The following is a 22,582-nucleotide window of genomic DNA, read 5'->3' on the forward strand; positions in this document are numbered from 1 at the left end:
CCGTCCCCTTTGTCCTTCGCCTTCCCGTGCTGTCCCTCGCCCATCCAACCCCCTCCCCCATTTCCCACACCGTCCCTTAACTACCCATATCAGTCCTGCAGTGGCTCAGGCGACTACTCACCGCCCCCTCCATCCCTCATTGTCCTTAGCCAGGCACTCACTGTCCCTTCCTGTCTTCAGACGCATGCTGACCCTCACTGCCCCCTCAGTTCTCTCCCCTCTCCCAGACCCCACTTTCTTCATGGTCCATCCCTGGCTGTAGCGCCCTGCCATTCTTCACGCCTCGCATCATCACAGCAGTCCCTCGTTGTCTCCCACTGTCCCCCTCCGTTCATCACTCTTCTCGCCATCCCTCGACCGTCCCTTGCTATACCTCGGGTGCCCCTCTCCTCCCCAATTTCCCTGGGCTTTTTGGGCCCAAGTGCATCACAGTGTCACTTCCCTCCCCGGGGCTGGAAGCAGGGGCCGCTCACAGCCTTCTGAAGAAATCTCGGTGTCCTTAGGCTAGGCAGCTCGCACAGAGGCAGCCCAGACAGAAACGTCCCCTCAGGAGACGAGGCTGCCAGCGCCGCCCGGCGGGCCCCATGCAAACGCTTCGGTCGCGGCATCGCCCCTTTAAGGGGCCCGCCGCCCGGATTGGCTGGGCGGAGGAGGCGGGGCGGCGGGCATCGACGTCACGTTGTTCCCTCACCTTATAAATACGGGCGTCGGCCGCGCCGGCGTCGGCGGCCGACTGCGAGGCAGGGAGCGAGAGCAGAGCGGTGTGCGAGCGAGGGCGAGGGCGAGCACAGCCTGCGAGCGAGCAGAGAGAGGGCAAGAGAGCGGCGAGGCGCCTGCGCGATGCTCGGGCCCCTGCGCCGGCGGCGCTGAGCCAGCCGGGACGGACATGCGCGGGAGGGCGCCGCGGGGCCCCGCTCCCCTGGGGTAAGGGGCCTGGCGGGCGTCGGGAGCCGCGGGGTGGGGGCGCGGAGGGCCCGGGCGGGCGGCGGGCTGGAGCGGGAGCCGCGGGCGCGCAGCTTCTGGGGATGGGCCGGGGCGCGTGAGCAGCCGCGAGCGCCCTCGGCTTCCCGCCGGGGCCATGCACCCGTGCGCACACGACACGTCTCCACAGCCTGTGGCTCCGGAGCGGCGGCTCCAGGGTCTTCCCGGCGCAGCTGCGGCCGGGGGATGCGGCGGGGCTGCTGCGGGCCCCCTCCATCTTCCGTCGGTCCGGCCCGGAAAGCTTCTGCGAGAAGCTGTTGCGGGCGGGCTCGGAGAATGCTAGTCCCTGGTTGGTACTAGTTTTTTGAGTCTAGGTGCGACTCGGCAACGAAGGTCATCTCCTCCCCTTTATTATTATTTTTAATTCATCCGAGTTGTTCCGTGGCCTTTTCCTCCCCAGAAACAAGACTCTTTGCCTTAAATGACTTAAACATTACAGAAAATGCAGACAGAACTGTTCAAACGCCAAGGCTCCTTGGCAGTATTCTGTATTTATATGTGTATCGTATCTTTGTTCAAATTAACCGTGAGTGGCGGTGCTGGATGGGTGCTTCCTCGGTCTTTATTAGGATTTCATCATTGCTTGAAAGAAACCAGTCTCCTACCTGATAAAAATGTGAATAGATTGTTAGTCATAAACTTAAGTGTAGTAAGAATAGAGACTGTGGCTTTAAAAGAGATGTGACGGGAGGTACACCTGCAGCACAGGTAGGGCAGGACTGGTTTCCAGGCAACTGTCAGGGGTGAAGAAAGGTGAGGTATAAATTGCTTTTTTTTTTTTTTAAACCTCCTGGAAAAAAAGGGGGTGGGAGTTATAATTCCTTAAGTCTGTGCAGGTGCCGTGGATATGCATCTATGGAAACTGGAACATTTTTGCGTTCACTGTTGGCTCTTGCCTTAAAAAAAAAAGATAGTCTAAATATATATAGTCACAAAAGAGCAAATTTTGTAGAGACAAAAAACAAAAAAAAACACTGGTTTCTTGCTAACCTGTCAACTCTGGCTGATTGTCGCTCCATCCCTTTGTGGATATGATCAGGTCTGAGAGGAAATACATGAAGATTTTTTAAAAAGAGAATGGACGCTATCTGGCGTTGCCTTCACTCCCTCCCCTGGGCTCTGGTGGACATTTGCTGATAGGTGGTAAAAATCTCAAACTGTAAATCTGTATCTTGGCAAATAAATCAAATGGTAAACTCCTTAAGAGCAGGGCCTGTCTTCAACAGCCTTTATTTTACACAGCCTTGCACATACTTAATGTTGATTAAATAAATGCAGGAAATCACGGTTTACGTTTTAAGGCTTAGCAAGATTGGCCCCGGCACTGATAAGGTTTGGTAATTTTGATAATTTTTGAGAGGTAGAATTTGTTTTTTAACGAGTTGGATAGCCTATTTTGGGTTCCTAGTAGATACTGGTGAGCCTTTTGTGTGACTTAATTATCTTGTAGTCTCTAGGTGGTTTGTTGTATGAAACTCTTTATTGCCACTTCTCCGAAGTTGAACTAGGTGATGCTGCCTTTCTGCTCATACTAATAGTAGCTTTTAAAAGCAAGTTCCCTAAATTACAGGTGCACTCTACAGCTTGCAGCTGACCTGATTGTCAGCATACCTATGCCAGGTTGCTTTAGAAAGGTGAGCAGAGGAGGGAAAGGTGGTGCCCAGGGTAATTCTCGGAATTTGAATGTCCCAGGCTCCCTCTACCAGAGAAGCAGCTCCGCTCCTAATCTCCATAAATATGAAGTGGTACCTCACCATCCAGATACACACAGCATCCTTGGCAGGCAGTTGGCCAGGACATGTACAGTAACTAGATAAACACAACCCAGCTGTGGTGTTCTGGCATTATTCACAGTTTAAACTTGATGTGAATAAAACTGGTGAACTTCAGGGTCTAAACTGTAAGTTACTAGTTTAACAGAATTGGTGTTAAGGAAAAAGTGTGGGATTCAAACTTCAAAAGGCGAGATTTGGAGTCCTCGTTGACATGTTAGTTTCTTTGTACTGTAATATTGGGGTGGGAGTATTGCAAAATGACTAATTTTCCAGGCCTTGGTGAATATATATATTCATATGTATTCATATATATATATATGTATCTTTAAAATATGGGATTAAAGCCTTTTTCAGTTTGAAAATAGGATGGTTAGGACTAGAAGTTACTGTTCCAAAGCTCTTATTCACAACCCAGAGCTAAGAAGAAACTTCACAAGTTACAGGTCTTAGTCCAAGTGGTCTTTTCCTGCCTCGTTTATTGGCTGGCTCTGTGTTCTTTAAGAAACCAGTAGTACTATGGCACGTGTCTTTAATCCTACCAACAGCACTAGGCAGAGGCAGGCAGATCTCTTAAGTTCTGAGGTGAGCCTGGCCTACAGATGGATTTCAGGACAGCTAGACCTACAAAGAGAAAGCCTTTCTGGGAAAGCAGTTGTGAAAGTGGCCTCCCCTGACCACCTGTGTAAATAAGCTCTCCACCTCCCTAGCCTGCCACTTCGCCCTGCGCATATTGCCTTGAGAGCTATCCCCATCTGAGATTATCCCTATCCTCACTAGGTAGCTTTATCAGGCAACAACCTTTTTTTTTTTCACCTGATGTATCTAGTCCAGAAGAGGCATTCCATATGCATTTGTGAAAATAATCTTTGCTCTCTTAGGATTTGACCTGAAAAAAGCTGAGTCCCAGCTCCTGTGTCTGCAGTTCGCTAGCACATAGGTCTTAAGTATGCCTCCTTTTTATAGGAACATTATTTTAGGTAAGCAAGAATGTTAGGAAAACCAAGACTATTGCCTAAAATGCTAGAAAGGAGGGGTGATGAAGTGGGTGAGGAGAGCGCCGCCTGGCTCACAGTGCAGAACAGCCCTGTGCTTCAGAGCAGGGTGTCTTGGCTCACTTCATTTCCTTAAAGCAAAATGGAGATTATAATCCCTGCCTCCTCTTACAGGGATGTGTGGGGATCAAGGGAGGTAGTATATAAGAGAGTGCTTTACAGATAATTCTACTGCTGAATTCCAGGTTTTATGATAGAGCAACGTTACCATTGGCATCCATGCTGTGAGTGTTTAAAGGCAGCCTCTTGGATATATGTAGTAATCATACCATAAACATATCAAATACTATGTATAAGATTCCATCCTGGTGGGGCATCATTGTGTCAGTAAAGATGAAGAGCATCAAAAGAGTTATTACAGTCAGTCATAGAAGATTAATTTATACCTTGCCCATTTTAGATATCTAGGCCAAGTTTATAACTGATATAGTAGGACAATGTGAGGAAGCGAAATGGGAACTTTCATAGACTACAGGCTACCCAAGGAAAAACTATGACCAAATAGAATCCCCCTAAAAAGCGTACCTGCCTTATTCAGGAGTCTAGTGTGTATCTTAAGTCATTTTATTCCATCCAAGTTGAAGAGCCTGAGAGACTCAGAGGCTGTGAGATGATGGGGAGCCTGAACTTAAGCCAGGCTTCCTGAAGCAAGCCTTGGATCGCTGTGGCTCACCAGGGCTGAGTTGGATCAAGTTTCAGAAGCTCATCTGTCACTGAAAGTAGTAATGGTTTCCCACCCACCTTACAGGGTTGGTACCAGGATAAAACACAGAAAAACCTTCCTGACAGACGGTATCCTGTGAATGTTGCTATCATCGCCTATGTGTTAATTTTTAACAATCTGGAGTTGTCCATTGGGTTATTTTAAATGCTTGTTAAATAAACTTGATGTTTTAAAGACTCACTTCCCATCATTAGTCCATTGTGGTCATTGTCATTAAGATTACAACAGAATCCACACATCTTTCACAGGTCCAGTGTATTGCATATGTCGGAAGGAAACGCTCTCCCATCCCTTGTGCTCGCCTGTGTCTGGACGGTGCTGTTGACTGTTGTGCTCTGTAGGAAAAATACCAACAGAACAATACCACGCTGTTGCCCTGCTTGTATTGTATCACCCTGAAATCTATCCGGAGGGACAAACTGAAGCACAGGCCTATTGAGACAGTAGAACTAATGGGGCTTCCACTAGCTTGCTATTTCTTAAAGTGCTCAGCTAGGAGTTTTCTGACTTACTAAAGAAGTTCTATCATTTGGCTTTTGACAGTCTGGTGGTAAGTTCTTTTCCTTGTGGACTCTGTTTCCCCCACCTGTAAGTGGGTCAGTGTGTGGGGTGCACATTGAAGGCATGTGTGGGTCCTCTAGAGTGGAGGTGAGAACACACAGACCCTCCTTTCATTGCATCCTTTTGGACAGCATTTATTGAATATTTGCTGAAGCTGTCACAGTTGCATTTTGTTTTAGAAGTCATTCATGCATCTAATATAAAGGCAAGTTCTGCTTTTTTATGGTAAACATATAACAAGAAGTTTCCTTAACCTGCCTTTCTTTCCCTATCCCCAGACCATGGCTTTTAAAATGAAATCTGAAACACTGAATTCAGGCCTTTGCTCTTGAAATATCTGTGCAAACGTCCTTTTGCTTTCAGTGAATGAATGCAGATTATACCACCTGCTTGATTCAGTGATGCAAAATAGTCTTTGCTGTATTTAACAGCTTGTTACCTTAACTTCCACAAGCCAGGAAGACACATGTCCATTATTTACAGCCAAAATGTGTCAGGCATTGACTAGTGTGTGGTGTGCTCCATCATCTGAGCTCCTGTGTGACATGATGACGCTGAGCATGCGGGTAGATAAGTCATCTCTCTATTAATACAAGTCCATAAAACTGATTTCCAGTCAAGGAGGATCCAAAGTCAGGAAGTGTGCCAGTGTTTCCAGCCAGTTTCTCTTGATAAATCTCGCTGCAGATATGACTTCCCTGATTATGGAAGGAGGTAGGTAGGTAATTGTTAAATGCAACTGGAAAGACCATTTATCACTCTGAATAAACAAAAATCAGGTTCTAGAACCAGATTGAAAGAAGGAAATTACATCACACTCTTAAATAAGGAAGCACTGGGCAGAACTGGATGAGTTGTAAGACAAAAATGTGCCCCTCCTCCTCTCATGGATTGCTCCTGAGATGTGTTAATGAGATCTTGAGGCAAGGTAAGCATATCTAGGTTACTGCTTTAAGGCAGCCTAGCTTTGTATGTTAAAGCAGTTTCAAAGTGAGTATTTTCAAGATAAAAGCATGTGAGTTCACCTTAGAAAGCGTGCAGTGTGCTCTTGGTATTTTGTGACTTTTTTTATTTTTAAAAGTAACCTTAAAGTAGCAACAAAACCAAGATAGATTACAAGTCCAAAGGAATAGTCCATAAGAAAAGACTCTTTTGGGTCTATAGCAATAAGCCATTAAAAAGTCGGGCCAATAACCATCGACGCTAACAGTTTTACTCAGTCCACATACTGTCACGTAGGAACCAGAGGTGAATTTAGGATATTCACTCTACATACAGTACATACAGAGTTGGTCCCTGAACAAATTTGTGCTTTTTCCCTTAGCTCTCCTCTTTAGCTTGGGGAGAATCTCATGTAATCACATTTTGAAACATGGGATGGCGGCTGTTTTCCCAATGTTCAGTTAATATATTAGAAGTAAATATGCCTGTATCTACAGGGGGAAAATGTCAGGCACCAGACCAAATTTGGAGGGTAGGAGAAGAACCTGGAATAGCTAGAAACTGAGAGACATGACTCTAGCCTTTAATAAAAGGAGGAGGGGCTTGTTGAGGGAGCAGTGTGAGAACTAGCCTTAAAGCTTAGAAAAAGCTAGAGCTGAAAAGGGCAGGTTAAGGAAGGGCCCATTGTGAAGGTCTTTTGTGCCAGTCAAGGAGCTTTTAGAAGCCTTTACAGGTTCTTTTTTGGGGTGGCTATTGAGGAATATTGATTTGATCCTGTTGGCTGTAGCATGGTTTAAATATTTTCAGACTAGAAATTGGAACCAGTAGAAGGAAGAGAGGTCTGAGAAGTTTACAAACTATGTCTGGAGGTTGGCACTTGAATGTATATTGGCTTTAACTGAGGCTTACAGTGGTGCCCAGGAAGTGTGATCCTCCTGGGTCAAGAAGGGGTGGGAGGTAAGTTAAGAAGAGACTGAAGGAATTGGATTTGTAGCTTTTGAGATACCAGAGGCCCATCCAGGTGGAAAGATAATCACTAGACAATAAGAAATGCAAAGTGGAAGTCAGGTTGCATTTACCTATTTAGGAATGGTCTGTGGATTTGAAGCCATAGAAATGAATTTAAAAGATTTTAAGAGCAAAATCTTAAAATTAAGAAAAATATAGCACTATTAGCAGAAATGAGGTACTGGTATTTAGCTGCATTTTGGCTCACTTAATATTAAAATTGTTCCATGATTATGTAAATTGTTATACCCAAGGTTGTTGGGTCCTGGTTTATACTGTGCTACGTTTATCAACATTTATTGTGATGTTCTTCCATTAATATCAGAATAACATCTTGTACTTTTAGATATTGATATTCATACATAAATGTATATTTGCAGTTATTTTCTTTATGAATTGAAAATTAGAACTAGTTTTAGTTATAGGGTCTTGGATGAAGTTTTAAACACTGCATTAGTCAAATTTCACTTGAAGAAAACATGTTGCTTTATTTATTAGCTTAAATTTGGCCAGAGTGATTTCTCTGCCTCCACCAGGATTATACAACCTGAATACTGGTTTGGATGTTTTATCTTTTGAAGTGAGGTAGAAGACTTTCAAATAGCTATCTAGCATAACCTTGGCTAATGTCAGGGGGTGGGGATGAGAGAAGAATGCATGTGTGTCTAAACCTTAAACCTGTGGCATGTTGCTCTTTTAGGTTTACAGCCTCAAGTTATTTTCCAAACGATGAGAGCACAGCAGTTAGACTGCCCTCCTTGCTTCTGCCATGCAAGCAAGTAGGAAGTTCAGATAGTTTCATAACATGGCCCATTCACAATTCCCCATTGAAATTTAGAGGCAGGTCACCTTCTATGAATACACAAAGGCACTATTGTGGTCAGAAGTGAGCTGGCTTAGTGAACACAATTCTTTTCATACTAAAAAAAATTTTTTTTCCTTAAGAAAGCTAACAAGTAGGTGATGGAAACAATGAATAAAAAAATAACTTTTTCTAAAACATACAAATAATTTTAAGTGACTACTGAAATGTAAGTTTAGTATTCCAAGGCAACTTGAGCAGAGGCGATAGTTGCACAATCACTTGTTGAAAGCTAAGATGTAGATGACAGGAGGCTGACACAGTAATTACGAGTAGTACTGTTGGCTTGCCTACAGGTGGGGGCTGGGCCTCCCGCATCCCCCGCAGCACAGCCGGCTTCCCATCTCCCCATCCTGCCTTTCATTTTCATATTACCACAGATCCTTTCTCTGTAGCCTCTCGGTGTTCAAGAATGTTTAGAAAAGGCTTGGTACATCCTGGCTAAGCGTACATGGGGAGAGGCTAGCCTTTTTTAAATGTGGTGTTTAAATTACTTAATGGTAAATAACACATCTGTTTCATTTCAGTAATCTAAAAACAAAGACTCAAAGACCTCCCAATACTGAGGTTTAAGTGACAGATTTCATTATATATCTTTGAGAGACTGGTTTAAAAAAAAAATAAGAGTTGATTCTTTGAAATAATTTTGTAAGCCTGTCATAAAATAACTGCCTTGTTTATCAGGACAGTTGGCTTTGTAAACATCTAAGGGGTATTTTTTAGATTAGATTAAAAAATAACCCCTATGCCTCCCACATAGTTACCTTCAGTGGACAGCAATCGTTCACTTACTGAGCCAGGTGTCTGTGATTAAAAAGTGCTTAGGACCCACAGCCACTTGTTCTGAAGCCTCAGTTTATTAGGCCTGAGATTTGTAAGTAGTGGACGTTTAGTTGCTGATCAATAAGAACTATCTGTGTAGCCTCTCCAGCACAGACTGGTTCTAGTCCCATGCTCAGTCCCAAACTATGTCAGCACTTGGTAGATCTGCAAGTATTTAATGGCAAAAAGAGTTGTGTAGACAATATGTGTGGAGATCTCAAAGGGGTCTGTGTTCTGGGCAGCCAACAGATGACATCCTGCTGTCTAGAGGAGAAAGGCCTCGCTTCCTAAATGCATGCGACTGTGGAAGTCAGCAGAGTTGGAGTTTTTAGGACCTGCAGAGTACTGAATCGTAAAAGTAAAAGTAGAATGAGCATGTGGAACTCCAGACCTGAGACATGTGGTACGAGGGGATTTCTAAAGTTGAAGAGCTACTAGTTTAAGAAAATATATTTGCCTTTGTAATCCACGCCTAATAGGGAGCAGGACATAAATTACTGCGTATTTCACAAGGGAGAATATAAACAATGTCCCTTAAGTTTGTCTTTGAAAGGGAGGCAGCTAGCCAAAGCTGACACTGAAGCTAGTAATCTTGCAGAACTTGATTTTTACAAGATAATAGAAATTTGTATTCACATATATGACTATCTTTTTTGAGAAAGCAATACCTGTAGAATATGTCTTCTGTAACTAGCCCTGAAATAGAGAATCCAAATGTTGGGCTATAGGGAGGTAGGTTCCAGTGCTGGAACATCTGAGTGGTCTCTAGTGAAGGACAGCTCGGCTTGTGGGGCACCTTACTTCCTAAAATTTCTGGGCTTTGTTTGTTTTCAGGGGGATCAGTGAGGGTAAGGCAGGCCTTGCTATGTAGTCCAAGCAGGCCTTGGACCTCCATCCTCCTGCCTCAGCCTTGAAAGAGCTAGGATTGCAGCCATGCACCACCTTGTCTAGCTTGAAATTCCTTTTTAAGCTTGGGGAAAATGGGTAGGATCCACTGTGTTTCCTTCTTGGTACCGCCATGCCATAGGTCAGTTTAGTGGGCTGGAGGGAGGTTTGTGTGCTTTGGAAAGCAGTTGTGATTTGTTGTGCAACTGGTAAGCTCTGTAGCAAGGGTTGGCTTTTCTGGCAGTGGATTCTTATTTTGTGAAAAACCTTTCAAGTGTCAGGTTAGCATTTACCAAAACAAATTGTTTTTGCTGGCTACATTTTAAGTATCCTTATGAGAAAAATTAGGAAAAAGTCTACAACCAAGTTTTTCTATCTAGTTACTTATGCTACAATATAGACTGTCCTACTTGTGAATTATGTTGGTAATTCTCTCATTTGTTCTTGATTTCCCCAGGGAATGAAAGCTACTGGTTGACTTAAAAATACCTGGGCTTCACAGATTTGTAGGCATCCCAGAGTGGGCACAATGTCAACAGCAGGAGTTGCTGCTCAGGATGTTCGAGTTCCATTAAAAACTGGATTTCTCCACAATGGCCAGGCCTTGGGGAATATGAAGACCTGCTGGAGCAGTGGAAGTGAGTTTGAGAAGTAAGTCAAGCGTGTGCCCTCTGCCCTGTACATCCCTGGTAACTGCAGTGATAGGACTTTCCAACACTTGACCAACATGTTTTCCTTTGCTTTCAGTAACTTTTTAAATATTGATCCAATAACCATGGCCTACAATCTGAACTCGCCTGCTCAGGAGCACCTAACAACTGTTGGTATGTATAAAAGTCTGGAATAGCATGGAAAGAGGCTGGCCTCTGATCAGCTTTGCCCTGTCCTCAAGCAGGCAACCTTAGGTTTTCTTAGAGGAAACCTTAAGCAGTTTCCAACAATATTCTGACACCTAGCGGCAATTATTCGGAGGATAATTCTTACTCTTTACTACCTGAGCCATTGATTCATAAACAGAACTATGGAACTATGATTTCTCCACATCAAAAATGAATTCACACTCAGGTGTGATGCAGACTTAACTTTAAACAACCCTGGGCAGTATCTGTCTTGTGTATTACTAGTACTGAATGCACATTTGAAAGCAATAGGTGCAAGTAGTCACGTGGTAATCACTTAGAAAACTCTGCGGCTCTTTTAACTTGAACATTATGTCCCTTGGATTTTTGTCAAGAGCTTTTTATCAGGTGTTCATATTTCAAGTGAGTTCATTCACTCACTTGTGATACGCTGGCAGGAAGGCCCTCACCTCATCTTACTCACGCCGGCATGCCTTGTATTGTTGCATGTCGTAAGCTTGCTGTAGCATGGCACTCGTGTAAATTGCACACTGTTCATCTCCTGTGAATTTCGTACACGTCACAGAACTTGCCTGGGACGTGTGGGTGTATGCCAAGCACATGTCCAAGGGAGATGGCAGAGATAATTTGTTCTTTGAACCAGATCACGTGTGTTCCCCTACTCTGGCTCTAATTATACCTGTGGTGGTTGCATGGGTGTCCTCCGGGTTACACCAGTAAGGTGTTTCCCTGACTTGAACAGAGAACCTGGGCTCTCACGGGGTGAAGGACGAGGAGAGTGAGAACAGTCCTTGATGAGCATCGCTTGTTGTTTCAGGATGTGCTTCTCGGTCTGCTCCAGGGAGCAGCCACTTTTCCGAATGTGGTCCATCTCCAAAGTCAAGCTTGCCCCCTGTTATCTCACCAAGTGAAAGCTTGGGACAGTGTGAAGAGGATCAAGTTATGTGTGGTTTTAAGAAACTCTCAGTGGATGGGGTCTGCACTCCCACACCTCCACTTACACCTGTTAAAAGCTGCCCTTCCCCTTTCACCTGTGCAGCATTGTGTGATCGGGGTTCTCGACCGCTCCCACCACTGCCCATCTCTGAAGACCTGTGTGTGGATGACGCCGACTGTGAGGTAGAGTATCTAACCAGCTCAGATAAGGACTTACTTTTAGAAGACTGTGTTCCTTCTGATTTCAAATACGCTGTTCCTGGCAGGCGAAGCTTCCGTGGATGTGGACAGATCAACTATGCATACTTTGACAGCCCAGCTGTTTCTGTGGCAGATCTTAGCTGTGCATCTGACCAGAACAGAGTTGTTCCAGATCCAAATCCTCCCCCACCTCAAAGCCATCGCAGATTAAGGAGGTCTCACTCAGGGCCAGCTGGGTCATTTAACAAGCCAGCCATCCGGATATCTAGCTGCACACACAGAGCTTCTCCTAGCTCAGATGAAGACAAGCCTGAGATCCCTCCCAGGGTTCCGATACCTCCTAGGCCAGCAAAGCCAGACTACAGAAGGTGGTCAGCAGAAGTGACCTCCAACACATACAGTGATGAAGATAGGCCTCCCAAAGTCCCCCCGAGAGAACCTTTGTCTCGGAGTAACTCCCGTACCCCAAGTCCTAAAAGCCTTCCGTCTTACCTCAATGGGGTCATGCCCCCAACACAGAGCTTTGCTCCTGACCCCAAGTATGTCAGCAGCAAAGCCCTTCAGAGACAGAGCAGCGAAGGATCTGCCAACAAGGTTCCTTGCATCCTGCCCATTATTGAAAATGGGAAGAAGGTTAGCTCCACGCATTATTACCTACTACCTGAGAGACCACCATACCTGGACAAATACGAAAAGTATTTTAGGGAAGCAGAAGAAGCAAACCCAAGCACCCAAATCCAGCCATTACCTGCTGCCTGTGGTATGGCCTCTGCCACAGAAAAGCTGGCCTCCAGAATGAAAATGGATGTGGGTAGCCACGGGAAGCGCAAACACCTATCCTACGTGGTTTCTCCATAAATATGGGGGTTGTGGTTCAACAGAAGTTACATGGAACAGATGGCTCCCGATTTTCCAATTTGAGGTTCATAGAACTATGTCAAGTGGCAATGAAGTGTTGGACTCTGCCTTAATGAGAAGGCTTAGAGCTGTTATGAGGTGCTGTTATGCTGGGAGTCCTTGAGAAAAAAGTCTATGATTTAAAGATGTGCTAGAGGGGAGGGAAGAACGGGGAAACTTTTACATTTGACTACATTATATACCTATGTATAAACGTGCGGTGTAACCATAGACCATAGCTGCAGGATAACCAATTAGTCCCTCTTGGAGTAATCTATATTCAACAGTGCAAACAAGCTGGAGGAGCAGCTCCGGATAGTGTGGAGACTGAGCAAATGGGGGAAAGCAGTATTGTTAGATCAGATTATAAATTTATAAAGATTCCTGGCATTCAGGCCTGCTATCTAGTTTTTCTTCCCCTTCCCCGCCAGCAGTCTTCTCCATACACGACAGGGCGTGTTCTTCGCCAGGCCTGTAACATCTTGTTGAAATGATTCTATGGCCTAATACTTGCCGCTCTGGGGTTTTGGCTTGTTGAGAGGACAGCAGTTTCTGGACCATGTCGCCACCTATGTATGTCTCATATCTTGGAAATGGACAGAATGGGTGAATAGCATTTTCCCAGCCACTGAAATGGCCTGTTGTAGCAGAGGCTCTCAATGGAGCGCAGTGGAGCTGTGCTGGCCATCAGTGTTTGGGGTGTGAGTCTTAGAGACTAGTGCGGTGATTAGCATATGATTGAGAGTTACTGTGTGGGGATGTATGGTACGTTTTTATTGTTTTTTTAGACTTAATAAAGTACAACACAAGCTGGTCTTGTGTTGCTGGTTCCTATTCAGTATTTCCTGGGGATTGTTTGCTTTTTAAGTGAAACACTTCTGACCAATAGCACAGAATGTCTTAATGCCAGAGGTCACTTCAGCATCTTCCTGCTTTGGAAACTCACAGCTAGCTGCTTCACTGCCCTGAGATTCAGTGAGATATGTAGCTTGTGTTCGACTTTTACATCCTCTGATTGTTTATCTTGTATAGATAAGCACAAAGAGAAGGTGCTTGCTAACAGAGGGACACTGCTGCCATGTCCCAACAAGCTGTTCAGTTTAAACTGCTGAATGACATTATTTGAGCTATTTAAAGCTTACTTTATTTTAGTATGAACTAAATGAAGGTTAAAACATGCTTTAGAAAAATGCACTGATCTCCGCACTGTGTACAGTATTGGACAAAGGATTTGTTCATTTTGTTGCATTATTTTGAATATTGTCTTTTCATTTTAATAAAGTTATATTACTTATTTATGACAGTTAATAATGTGTCTTGTCTAAACTCTTATGTCCCAAGCAATTGGTATTATTTTTAAAGCGTGACAGAAGAGTGTTTGAGGCTAATACATGTTGAAACTTATTGTAGATTTCTAAATGACAATTTGAGCAACTTTCCTTGGGTATTATAAAAATGTATGGGGGCTGAAGACTTGGCTCAGTTGTTAAAGTGCTTGCCTAGCACACAAACCCTGGATTTGATCCCTAGTAATATAAACTGGGCATGGCAATACATGCCTGTAAGCCCAGCACTTGGGAGACAGAAGCTCAGAATCAGGAGTTCAAGGTCGTCTTTGGTTTCATATGGTATTTGGGGGTTACCCTTGGCCACATGAATCCCTGTCTCAAAATGTGTGGTAAAATCAAGCCTTTTGCTCTTACCTGGAACAACTGTATAAACTTGGTTCTGGTGCTTCTGTGGAAACATTAATGTGAGGAGGGCCACGGCTGTGCGGTCTGTAAACAGGAAGATTCAGTGTACAGACTGCTTAAGCGTTAGGACTAAGTCTGGATTACTCTGGGTCCTTTGTGGCCTTCACTGCTTGCTTGAGGCCTTAATCCCCATTGCCAGGCATCACAGAGAGCCCTGCAGACTGCTGGGCTGCAATGGCAAGAGCGGGTAGCCCTGTGTGTCACTCTTGCTTGGGAATTCATTAACAGGTATTTGTTGAGTGGCAGCCACATGTTGGATCTGGGACGAAGAGAGCCCACAGCAGTATGATTCGGAAGTGTTAAGAAGGTATTCAGCAGACAAATGAAGGGCATCTTAACTCAAGATTATGTTAAGAGTTGGAGGTAGGTAGTGGCTTAGAAGGTATGTTAGAGGAAGGCAAGTCTGAGGCCAGGAAGCAAGAAGAAGCTGGGCCTGTTCCAGAAGCTGAAGGCCACAGGCGAGTAGGCTGAGCAATGGAAAAGGGCAGTGGGTGCAACTCAGAGATCCTAAGTGGGAGAGGAACACGATGTGATTTGTTTTAGGAAAGATGACAGTGGCTGTTGTGTGGAAAACATTTCAGAGAAGTGAAATTAGCAGAAACGCTAAAAGCTACAGGCCAGGGCCCAAAACTGGCACCAGAGTGACGGGGGGGGGGGGGGGGGGGGGGGATTCATGGCTTCCAGAGTTGTGGGAATGACAGGCAGGCTCCACACTATGAGAGCAGCCTGCACCGCCCTTCTTCCAAGACAAGCCATAGCTCTTGTGAGCTGGGACCTCCCATGTCCTAGTACTAAGCATTGCCTGGCACAGGGATCCTTGGGTACTTAACTTTAGTTCCATCCAGTCTCATTTTTCTGCTTTTTTCTTGAACTTCTGGGATATACTTTTCGTAGTTTTTCCTGGCCAAAGAAATGTACTCAGCTACCATGCCAATAGCACACTGCTGAAACACCCCGGAGCCCGCCTGCCCCCCAGCCCACACAGAAACAAGTTCTTTTTTTTCCAACTATTTTATATGTCTGGGTGTTGTGCAGTACCTGGTGCCCACAGAGGCCCAAAGATGGTGTGGGACCACGGCTACTGACAGCTGTGAGCTACCATGTGGGTGCTGGGATCTGAACCTGGGTCCTCTGGAAGAGCAGCCAGTACTCTAACAGCTGAGCCACCTTTACAGTCCTGTGTAATCTTATGTAATTATCAAAATGGGAAGTTGATATCCGCACGATTGTTGTATAATGTTTTGTTCAGATGTACACTGATGCTCAGTCACACATTTTAAAACTAGAAACTGATTTGGCCATTCTGTCAGGCTAATGAAACTTAGGAAGCTGTTGTGCAAAGACAAGCAGGGTTCATGCTTGACAAGGTGGACCCTACGCTGGCTCCAGAGTCGTCTCGATTCTTGGGAAGACTTAATAAAGCCTCCACAGAGCCAGAGCCTTGAGGTTCCTCACCTGAAGTGAGAAAAAGCCAAGAGACAAATGTTCACCTTTGATTGAGCTCTCAAGCCTCGAGTATTCTTGCCCTTACTTTCAATACGTTTTCTTCAAACTGAAAACGCACTTGACTTGTTTTCTTTGTAGTGTAGGTCATTTGACAGAACGTTCTGGCGCCTTTGCTCCTCGCGGTATGAGTCATTCCATTCTTTTGGGGCTCTGAGGGGTGAAGGGGAAGAGAGCAGAATTTGTCTACACTGTTGGCCTCACCTCTTACTACCTTGCAACTGCGCGAACACTCCGGTGTGCCTGGCGCTGCTTGTGAGGATGTGAGCTTGCTCACTTTCTTTTCACCTGTACGCATTCAACTTCAGGATACTTGTCCCTGAGCCACGAGGAATCTGCCACTACCACACGTTTGAACAAGCTCCCCTCAGCTTTCCAAAGAGATGAGTACTTGGAGTCTCAGCAAGCATACTTGTGTATGTTTCTCTGTACCTGGGCTTACATCAGAGCAACCTTGTGACTCAAAAGTCACCGCCCCATGGCAGCAGGTGGAGTTTTGGGTAAGGAGTGGGGGGCTGGGAACGAATGGGAAGGAATGCGCTTAGAGCACTAGTTGGCACCTGTCTTGGAGCTGCTGCTGTCAGGCAGAGGCTTAGCTAACGTGCCTCTCGAATGCTGTCATCTCTCACCCCGTAAGTTCAGACACCCGGGAACCTCAAGCACAAAGCCTGTAGCAATCACCCACAGGGATCTGCATATCTGCCCCCCTTCCTGCTCCTGCTCAATGGAACTGCTTAGGAATGTGTGCAGCATTCTCTCCACAGACCCAGGCAGCACCTTCATTCCTTAGCAAACATCTAATCACACGCCTCCCGTGGATTTCTTCACAACCGTGAGGGTTAGCCAGCGCCTTCCCCCGGGACAGCATGACTTGTCCACTCCCCTCTTGTGAAAGGCAGAATGGGTCGTGCCATTCTGGCCTGCGCCAAGCCTTCCTCTGGCCTAGCCATGGCACCGCCTCAGGCACAGCACACAGGAAGCTGTACTTTGTTATTCTGAATTCCTGGCTGGCCTCATGTTCTTGGATGAACCAGTGTCCTTGTACACAGTGTCTCTCCTCCCTCACTGATCAGGGTTCTTGGCTGAGCAGCAGCCAGCTGACAGCTTCTGCAGCCGGCTGAGTAATGCAGCCCCGCTCAGTAGCACAAGCACCCACGGTGGCCAGCACAGGACCAGACTTGCCTGTGTACTGCCTCAGCCCAGCCCAGAAGCTTCTAATTACACGTCTGCTGTTTGCAGGAGCCCAGGTGGCCTGAGCCCAGGCGGGGAAGGAGGGGGTGCTGGGGGGGTGTGGGGGAAGGGGGTGTAGCACACAGGTCAGCTGTCACTGAAGGTCGTACAGAGGCCCCCTAGAGCAGCAAGGTCCAGACACACATTCCAATTTCATCACGCCCCTCTCTGAAAGCACTGCCACACTATGTCATCTCCCTACAGACCTGCCCATGTGCCCCAAGAATAGTCAGAAACTGACCTGGCCTGGTAGGAAGCTAAGGGTGGTGTGTTTTCCTCCACACAATATGGCATTGTCTCAGGGGTGGCTCATGTGGCAGAGCTCTGGCCTATTTGACTTGCCTGTAGATGTCTCAGTGTGAACAGCTCACAGTTGTCAGGGACTTGCTGTCTGCCAAGCACCCGGAGCTCCAGGTCCTGTGTGGTGGCCCCAGGACTGAAGAGAACTTTTCAAGGGGAGCACAAGGGGGTAGGGATACTGCTCATGAGGACCTGGGTTCAAGAGACCTGTCACTGTTTCCAGTGCCAATGCCAGCCAGTGCACCATGAAAACTACTCTGAGCCACAAAGACAGTGAGGGCTGAACGTTTAAGGAAAACAGGACAGCAAACAGATCTGTTTTGGTTTTGTTTTTAAAATCTTTTTTTTTTTTCTCCCCAACTTAGTTGGTAATGAACCTGAGTGTTCTCTTTGCAAAAATCCACCAGACTTCAATAGTAGATTGCCATTTGTCGCCTAGCAACGAGATTGACAAGGATCTCAAACAGAGACCAATTTAGGGCTGGCAGGCTGGAAGGATGAGCAAGCCTGGCGACCTGAGTGTGCTTCCTGGAAGAAACTAACGCCGCGAAGTCAGTTGTCCTTCGACTAACACATCGGCACGTGTGCATGCACACACATTCACACACGGTTCTAAAACTAGTTTTTGTTACTAAAAAGCTCGTTCAAGGATTTATTTTCTCTATAACCTAAAGTACTAGTCTGTGGGAAATTTCTTTTTTGGTTTTTGTTTTGTTTTGTTTTGTTTTTGTTTTTTGTTTTTTTTTTGTTTTTTTTTTTTTGTTTTTTTGTTTTTGTTTTTTTTTTGAGACAAAAAACTAAAACCAAAAAAAGAAAAGAAAAGAAAAAGCCTCTGTATAGCCCTCACTGTCATAGAACTCACTGGGTAGATAGATCAAGCTGGTCTCAAACTCACAAAGATCCATCCACCTGCCTCTGCCTTCTGAGTGCTGAGATTAAAGACATACACCACTATACCCAGCTTATGGAAAGCTTCTATTCCTGTAATATTTGTTATTTTGAGGCAGGTCCATACTCCAGCCCAGAATAACCCAAATTTATTCCGCACTCATCCTGGCCTCAAACTCTGTGGTGAACTCCCTACCGCAGACTCCCAGTGTCAGGATGACAGGTGTGTGAGCCACTACACATGAACCCCTCTACTGCAGACTCTCAGGATCACAGGGTGTGGGCCATCACACAAGGGATTCTTTTTTTCCTCTTAAATTGTATAGTTAAGGACTTGGTGCCTTTAGTGACTATACCAAAAGAAAAAAAGAGCTTTCAATGAGCAACCCTGCTAAAGATAAGAGGAGGTCCCTCGCCCACCCAGCACATATAATTCCATCCTCACACCGTTTTCCAACCCCAATGCCCAGTGTACAGTCCCATCTGCACAAACTCATTCTTTCTGAATCACACATAAACACCACACCCTCAGGTGCACATAAAACTCTGTGCTGTGCATACACCAGCCTGTGCTGGGGTGGTCCAGGCTGCCTGAGTCACTCCTCTGAGGACCCATTTTCACTTCCTTCTGAGGCTAGAAATCCTCACATTAGGGAACGTTCCCTCTAAACAAGAATCCCAACTAAAACGAGGCACCGCGTTTTCAGAGTGGTTTAGGCAGCAACCTCAGGCTCAGGGTCCCCAGCCAGAAAGGGAAGATAGGGGATGGTGCAGATTGCACTCAGAGGGTCCTGCCTGCTAAATATGGAAATCTGAAAGCAAGGATAACCCACGAAGGGAAAGCCCAGTGGTGTCTGTGGGCACCGGAATGGTCCGTGCCTGTGGGATTTAGGCTCTGTGAAGGACAGAGAGTGGATAGTGGGGTCTGATGGACAAATAAACCCAAAGGAAAGGACAGGCAGAAGAGAATTCGAATGTTGTCTATGAAGGAAGCCAAGTTCTTAGAGGAAGAATATACTGCATTTATAAACAGAACGAGCAGAAGGACCCCTCCCCCAGCAGCAGGTTCTGCCCCTCCCCAGCAACTGTTTTAGCCAGTGTGTGTGCCCTCAGCCGTCTTCCCCTAGCCCACGCCCTGTCCAGTCTACAGTTCTGCTGCCGTGGCTGACAGATTCATCAAATGGGAACTCTGGTCCACAGGAGAGCAGACGTTTTCAAACACAATCTTTTTATATATAAAGTTACAAGTCACTAAGCACTTAAGGAAAATTAATGTCGAGAAAAGCACAAAAGCTGGGCATGACAGTGCACTCCTGCAACCCCAGGACGTCACCTGCAACCCCAGGACGTCACCTGCAACCCCACGACCTCACCTGCAACCCCACGACCTCACCTGCAACCCCAGGACGTCACCTGCAACCCCACGACCTCACCTGCAACCCCACGACCTCACCTGCAACCCCACGACCTCACCTGCAACCCCACGACCTCACATGTAACCCCACGACCTCACCTGTAACCCTACAACCTCACATGTAACCCCAGGACTTGAGGGGCTGAGAAAAGATCAGCTTGAGTTCAAGGCCAGCTTGGGCTACAGAGTTAGACCTTATCTCCATGGACAAAGAAACAAAATGGAGGGAGGGAAGAAGCTGGAAAGCCAGAAGCCATACCAGAGATGGGCACTTGCCAAGTATCTATGAGGCCCTCAGTTCAGTTGCCAGCACTGGCACACAAACAACCAAAAACCAACCAAACAAAAACCAAATCCCACAAGGCCGACACTGGCGCTAAAACAACAATCCTCAGAGGTTAAACAGAGCGGTCTATCCATGAAACAAGAACAGAGCGTAATGTAAAAAACCCAAGGGGTAGACTCTGAGCGGAGAGAAACATCATCATAAAGGAAATAATGAACACATGGTGGGGGGGGTGGGGATCAGGTAAAAGCATTTGCCACAGAACCTGATAGCCTCAGATCAATCCCTGGAACACACATTAAAAAGCCAGATGTGACGGCATCAATCTCTAATAAGCATACATTCCTGTGCTGAGGTGGGCTCTAGAGCTGCCTGAAGTTCACAGGTCAGACAGCCGGAGGCACTGCGCTAGGCACAAACAAGAAAGACCTTGCCTCAACAAGATGGGAGCTAAGCACTGGCTCCTAAAAGTTGTCCTTCAACCTTTACACATGCACCAGGACACACACGCGCCCAGCCTTACACATATACAACCCATTGATAAAAAATAGGAAAAGGGGCTGGGGACATAGGTTAGTGTTTATCAGAGCCCTGGGTTCAGTCTCCAGTAGCACAGAATAAATAAAACATAAAATTTTCCAGACCTGAAGATACAGGAGAACGAGGCCACACCTAATATATCTTCCAAAAACCCCACCCCACCAATGAGAAGAGCGTGAAGTCTCCAGTGTGAGAAAGAGCAGAGGCCGCAGTAAGCAGGGGGCACAGGACGCTGACTGACGTCAAGGTTCTGAGAAAATACATGCTTGAATGGAAAATTTTGTACTTAGTCAATGTCAGTGCATTTTCCAGTCCTTATTTATTCTTGTTCAATGTCTACTCACTTATTTTGTGTATGGGGGGGGGGGGTGCACGAACTATAATATACTCGTGGAGGTCAGAGGTCAACTTCTGTGAGTCCGTTTTCTCCTTTACCATATGGGTTCTGAGGATCAGACTGGGTGGTCTGCCTCTACCCAGACTGGGCTCACAGACCTGCTTTGTACAGTCTTTTGGGGCACAGGGGTGGTTCTTAACTCCCTACTGAGGGATAACAGGTGTGCCTTCTCAACCCCCACCCCAGGACCTCAGAGCTATGCCAGTCTGCTTCCCGACACTGCTCCTGCTAGAGACCTGGAATGCCAGGTGGTCACAGGCCCAGTGGCTACAGCCTGTTCCCCAGTGTGGCTGCTGGGGGGGGGGGGGGAGGAATTGCAGGTGGTGGAGTAGCAGGTCTTTCCGGTCATTGGTGACCGTGTTGCTGAAAAGGGGCATGGAACCCATGTATTCCCCCTTTGTCCTAGCCATGAACTAGGTGGATTTCTACTACCTCCAATAATGAGCTACCTCACCTCAGGCCCAAAAGAATAGACCCAAGCCTGGGGACCCAACCTCCAGTCTTTATAAGCTCACTTGTCTCAGGTATTATGTCACAGTGATGTAAAGCTGACCAACGCAAACTGAAACCCAGCAGAACAAACAAAAAGAAGTTGGGGGACAGGGTATTCAGTGGCAGTGCAGAGCCAGGGGCAAAGTAAGAACAAATTCGTTCTGTAGAATGGGGGGGGGGACAGATTTGATTGATTTGGGACATTGTTGGTACTATTAAATAGGCATTAAAATTCTAGAGGTGGAGAAATGTGTGTCAGATGAGCCACCCTGCCCACAACCAATATACACCCAGGGTACACTCAGAGAGTTGGAAGGTGAGAGCAGGAAGATCAGAAGTTCAAGGCTACCCTAGACTACATGAGACCTTCTCTCAGAAAAAACATTTAAACACTCCAAGGTTGGCTGAGAATAACAAAATCCCCAAATAGTATTTTTTCATAGAGACGCCAGCTCTGTTTACTTCTGACACCACCAGGGCATGTGGGTACCATGTTTGCCCAGAACCCTAACTGCTTACAAGTCAAGTGCCTTGTTCCTAACTCCGGAACACTGTCCCTTCTATAAGTAAAGCAAAATCGTCCCCACCCCCAGTCATAAACAAATCTATGTTTCTTTCATGACCCATGCAGAGAGGATAGCCACTATTGGATTTTTAAGCAAGTTGCGTGCCAGTGCCAAAGCTAGCCCACCCACCAGCAGAGCCACATGCTCAGTTACCATGGATAGAACCTCCTGACAGGACAGCAGGTGCCAGGCAGATTTGCAGAGACTCTTGGGAGCAGAGGGTGAATAGAGGGCTTAGGGGGTTGGTATTGATATGATCAGAGCCGAGGAACCCACCATCACAGCGGGAACATTTAATACACGACTCTGAGTATTGACAGCCCAGCCTACAAGTAATGAAAAAGGACAGAGGTGGGGGCTGGAGGGATGGCTCAGGGGTTAGGAGCACTGGCTGCTCTTCCAGAGGTCGAGTTAAAATCCCAGCAACCACATGGTGGCTCACAACCATCTGTAATGGGATCTGATGCCCTCTACTGGTATGTCGGAAGACAGCTACAGTGTACTCATATACATAAACAAATAGTCTTAAAAAAAAAAAAGGCAGACAGAAAGAAAAAAAGGAAGAAAGAAAGAAAGAAAGAAAGAAAGAAAGAAAGAAAAAGAAAGAAGGCAGACATCAGCGCCAGATTGAGTACCAGAATTAACAAGCTTAATTTAATGGAAATAGACACTGCACCTAGCAACCAAATATACAGATGTCACAATA

At 46.0% G+C, this 22,582-nt stretch overlaps 1 protein-coding gene across 1 annotated transcript; it reads left to right on the plus strand.

The window, feature by feature from the left end:
• The first annotated feature begins 749 nt into the window (after positions 1–749).
• On the plus strand, positions 750–13,733 carry ERRFI1 (ERBB receptor feedback inhibitor 1). Its single transcript, XM_080920757.1, has 4 exons — positions 750–924; positions 10,070–10,263; positions 10,360–10,436; positions 11,290–13,733. Exons 2-4 carry the CDS (start codon positions 10,142–10,144, stop codon positions 12,465–12,467), a joined length of 1,377 nt encoding a protein of 458 aa, XP_080776883.1. The 5' UTR covers positions 750–924; positions 10,070–10,141; the 3' UTR covers positions 12,468–13,733.
• Positions 13,734–22,582: the final 8,849 nt, after the last annotated feature.

Source organism: Micromys minutus (genome assembly GCF_963924665.1).
Source record: "Micromys minutus genome assembly, chromosome: 9".
NCBI lineage: Eukaryota > Metazoa > Chordata > Mammalia > Rodentia > Muridae > Micromys > Micromys minutus.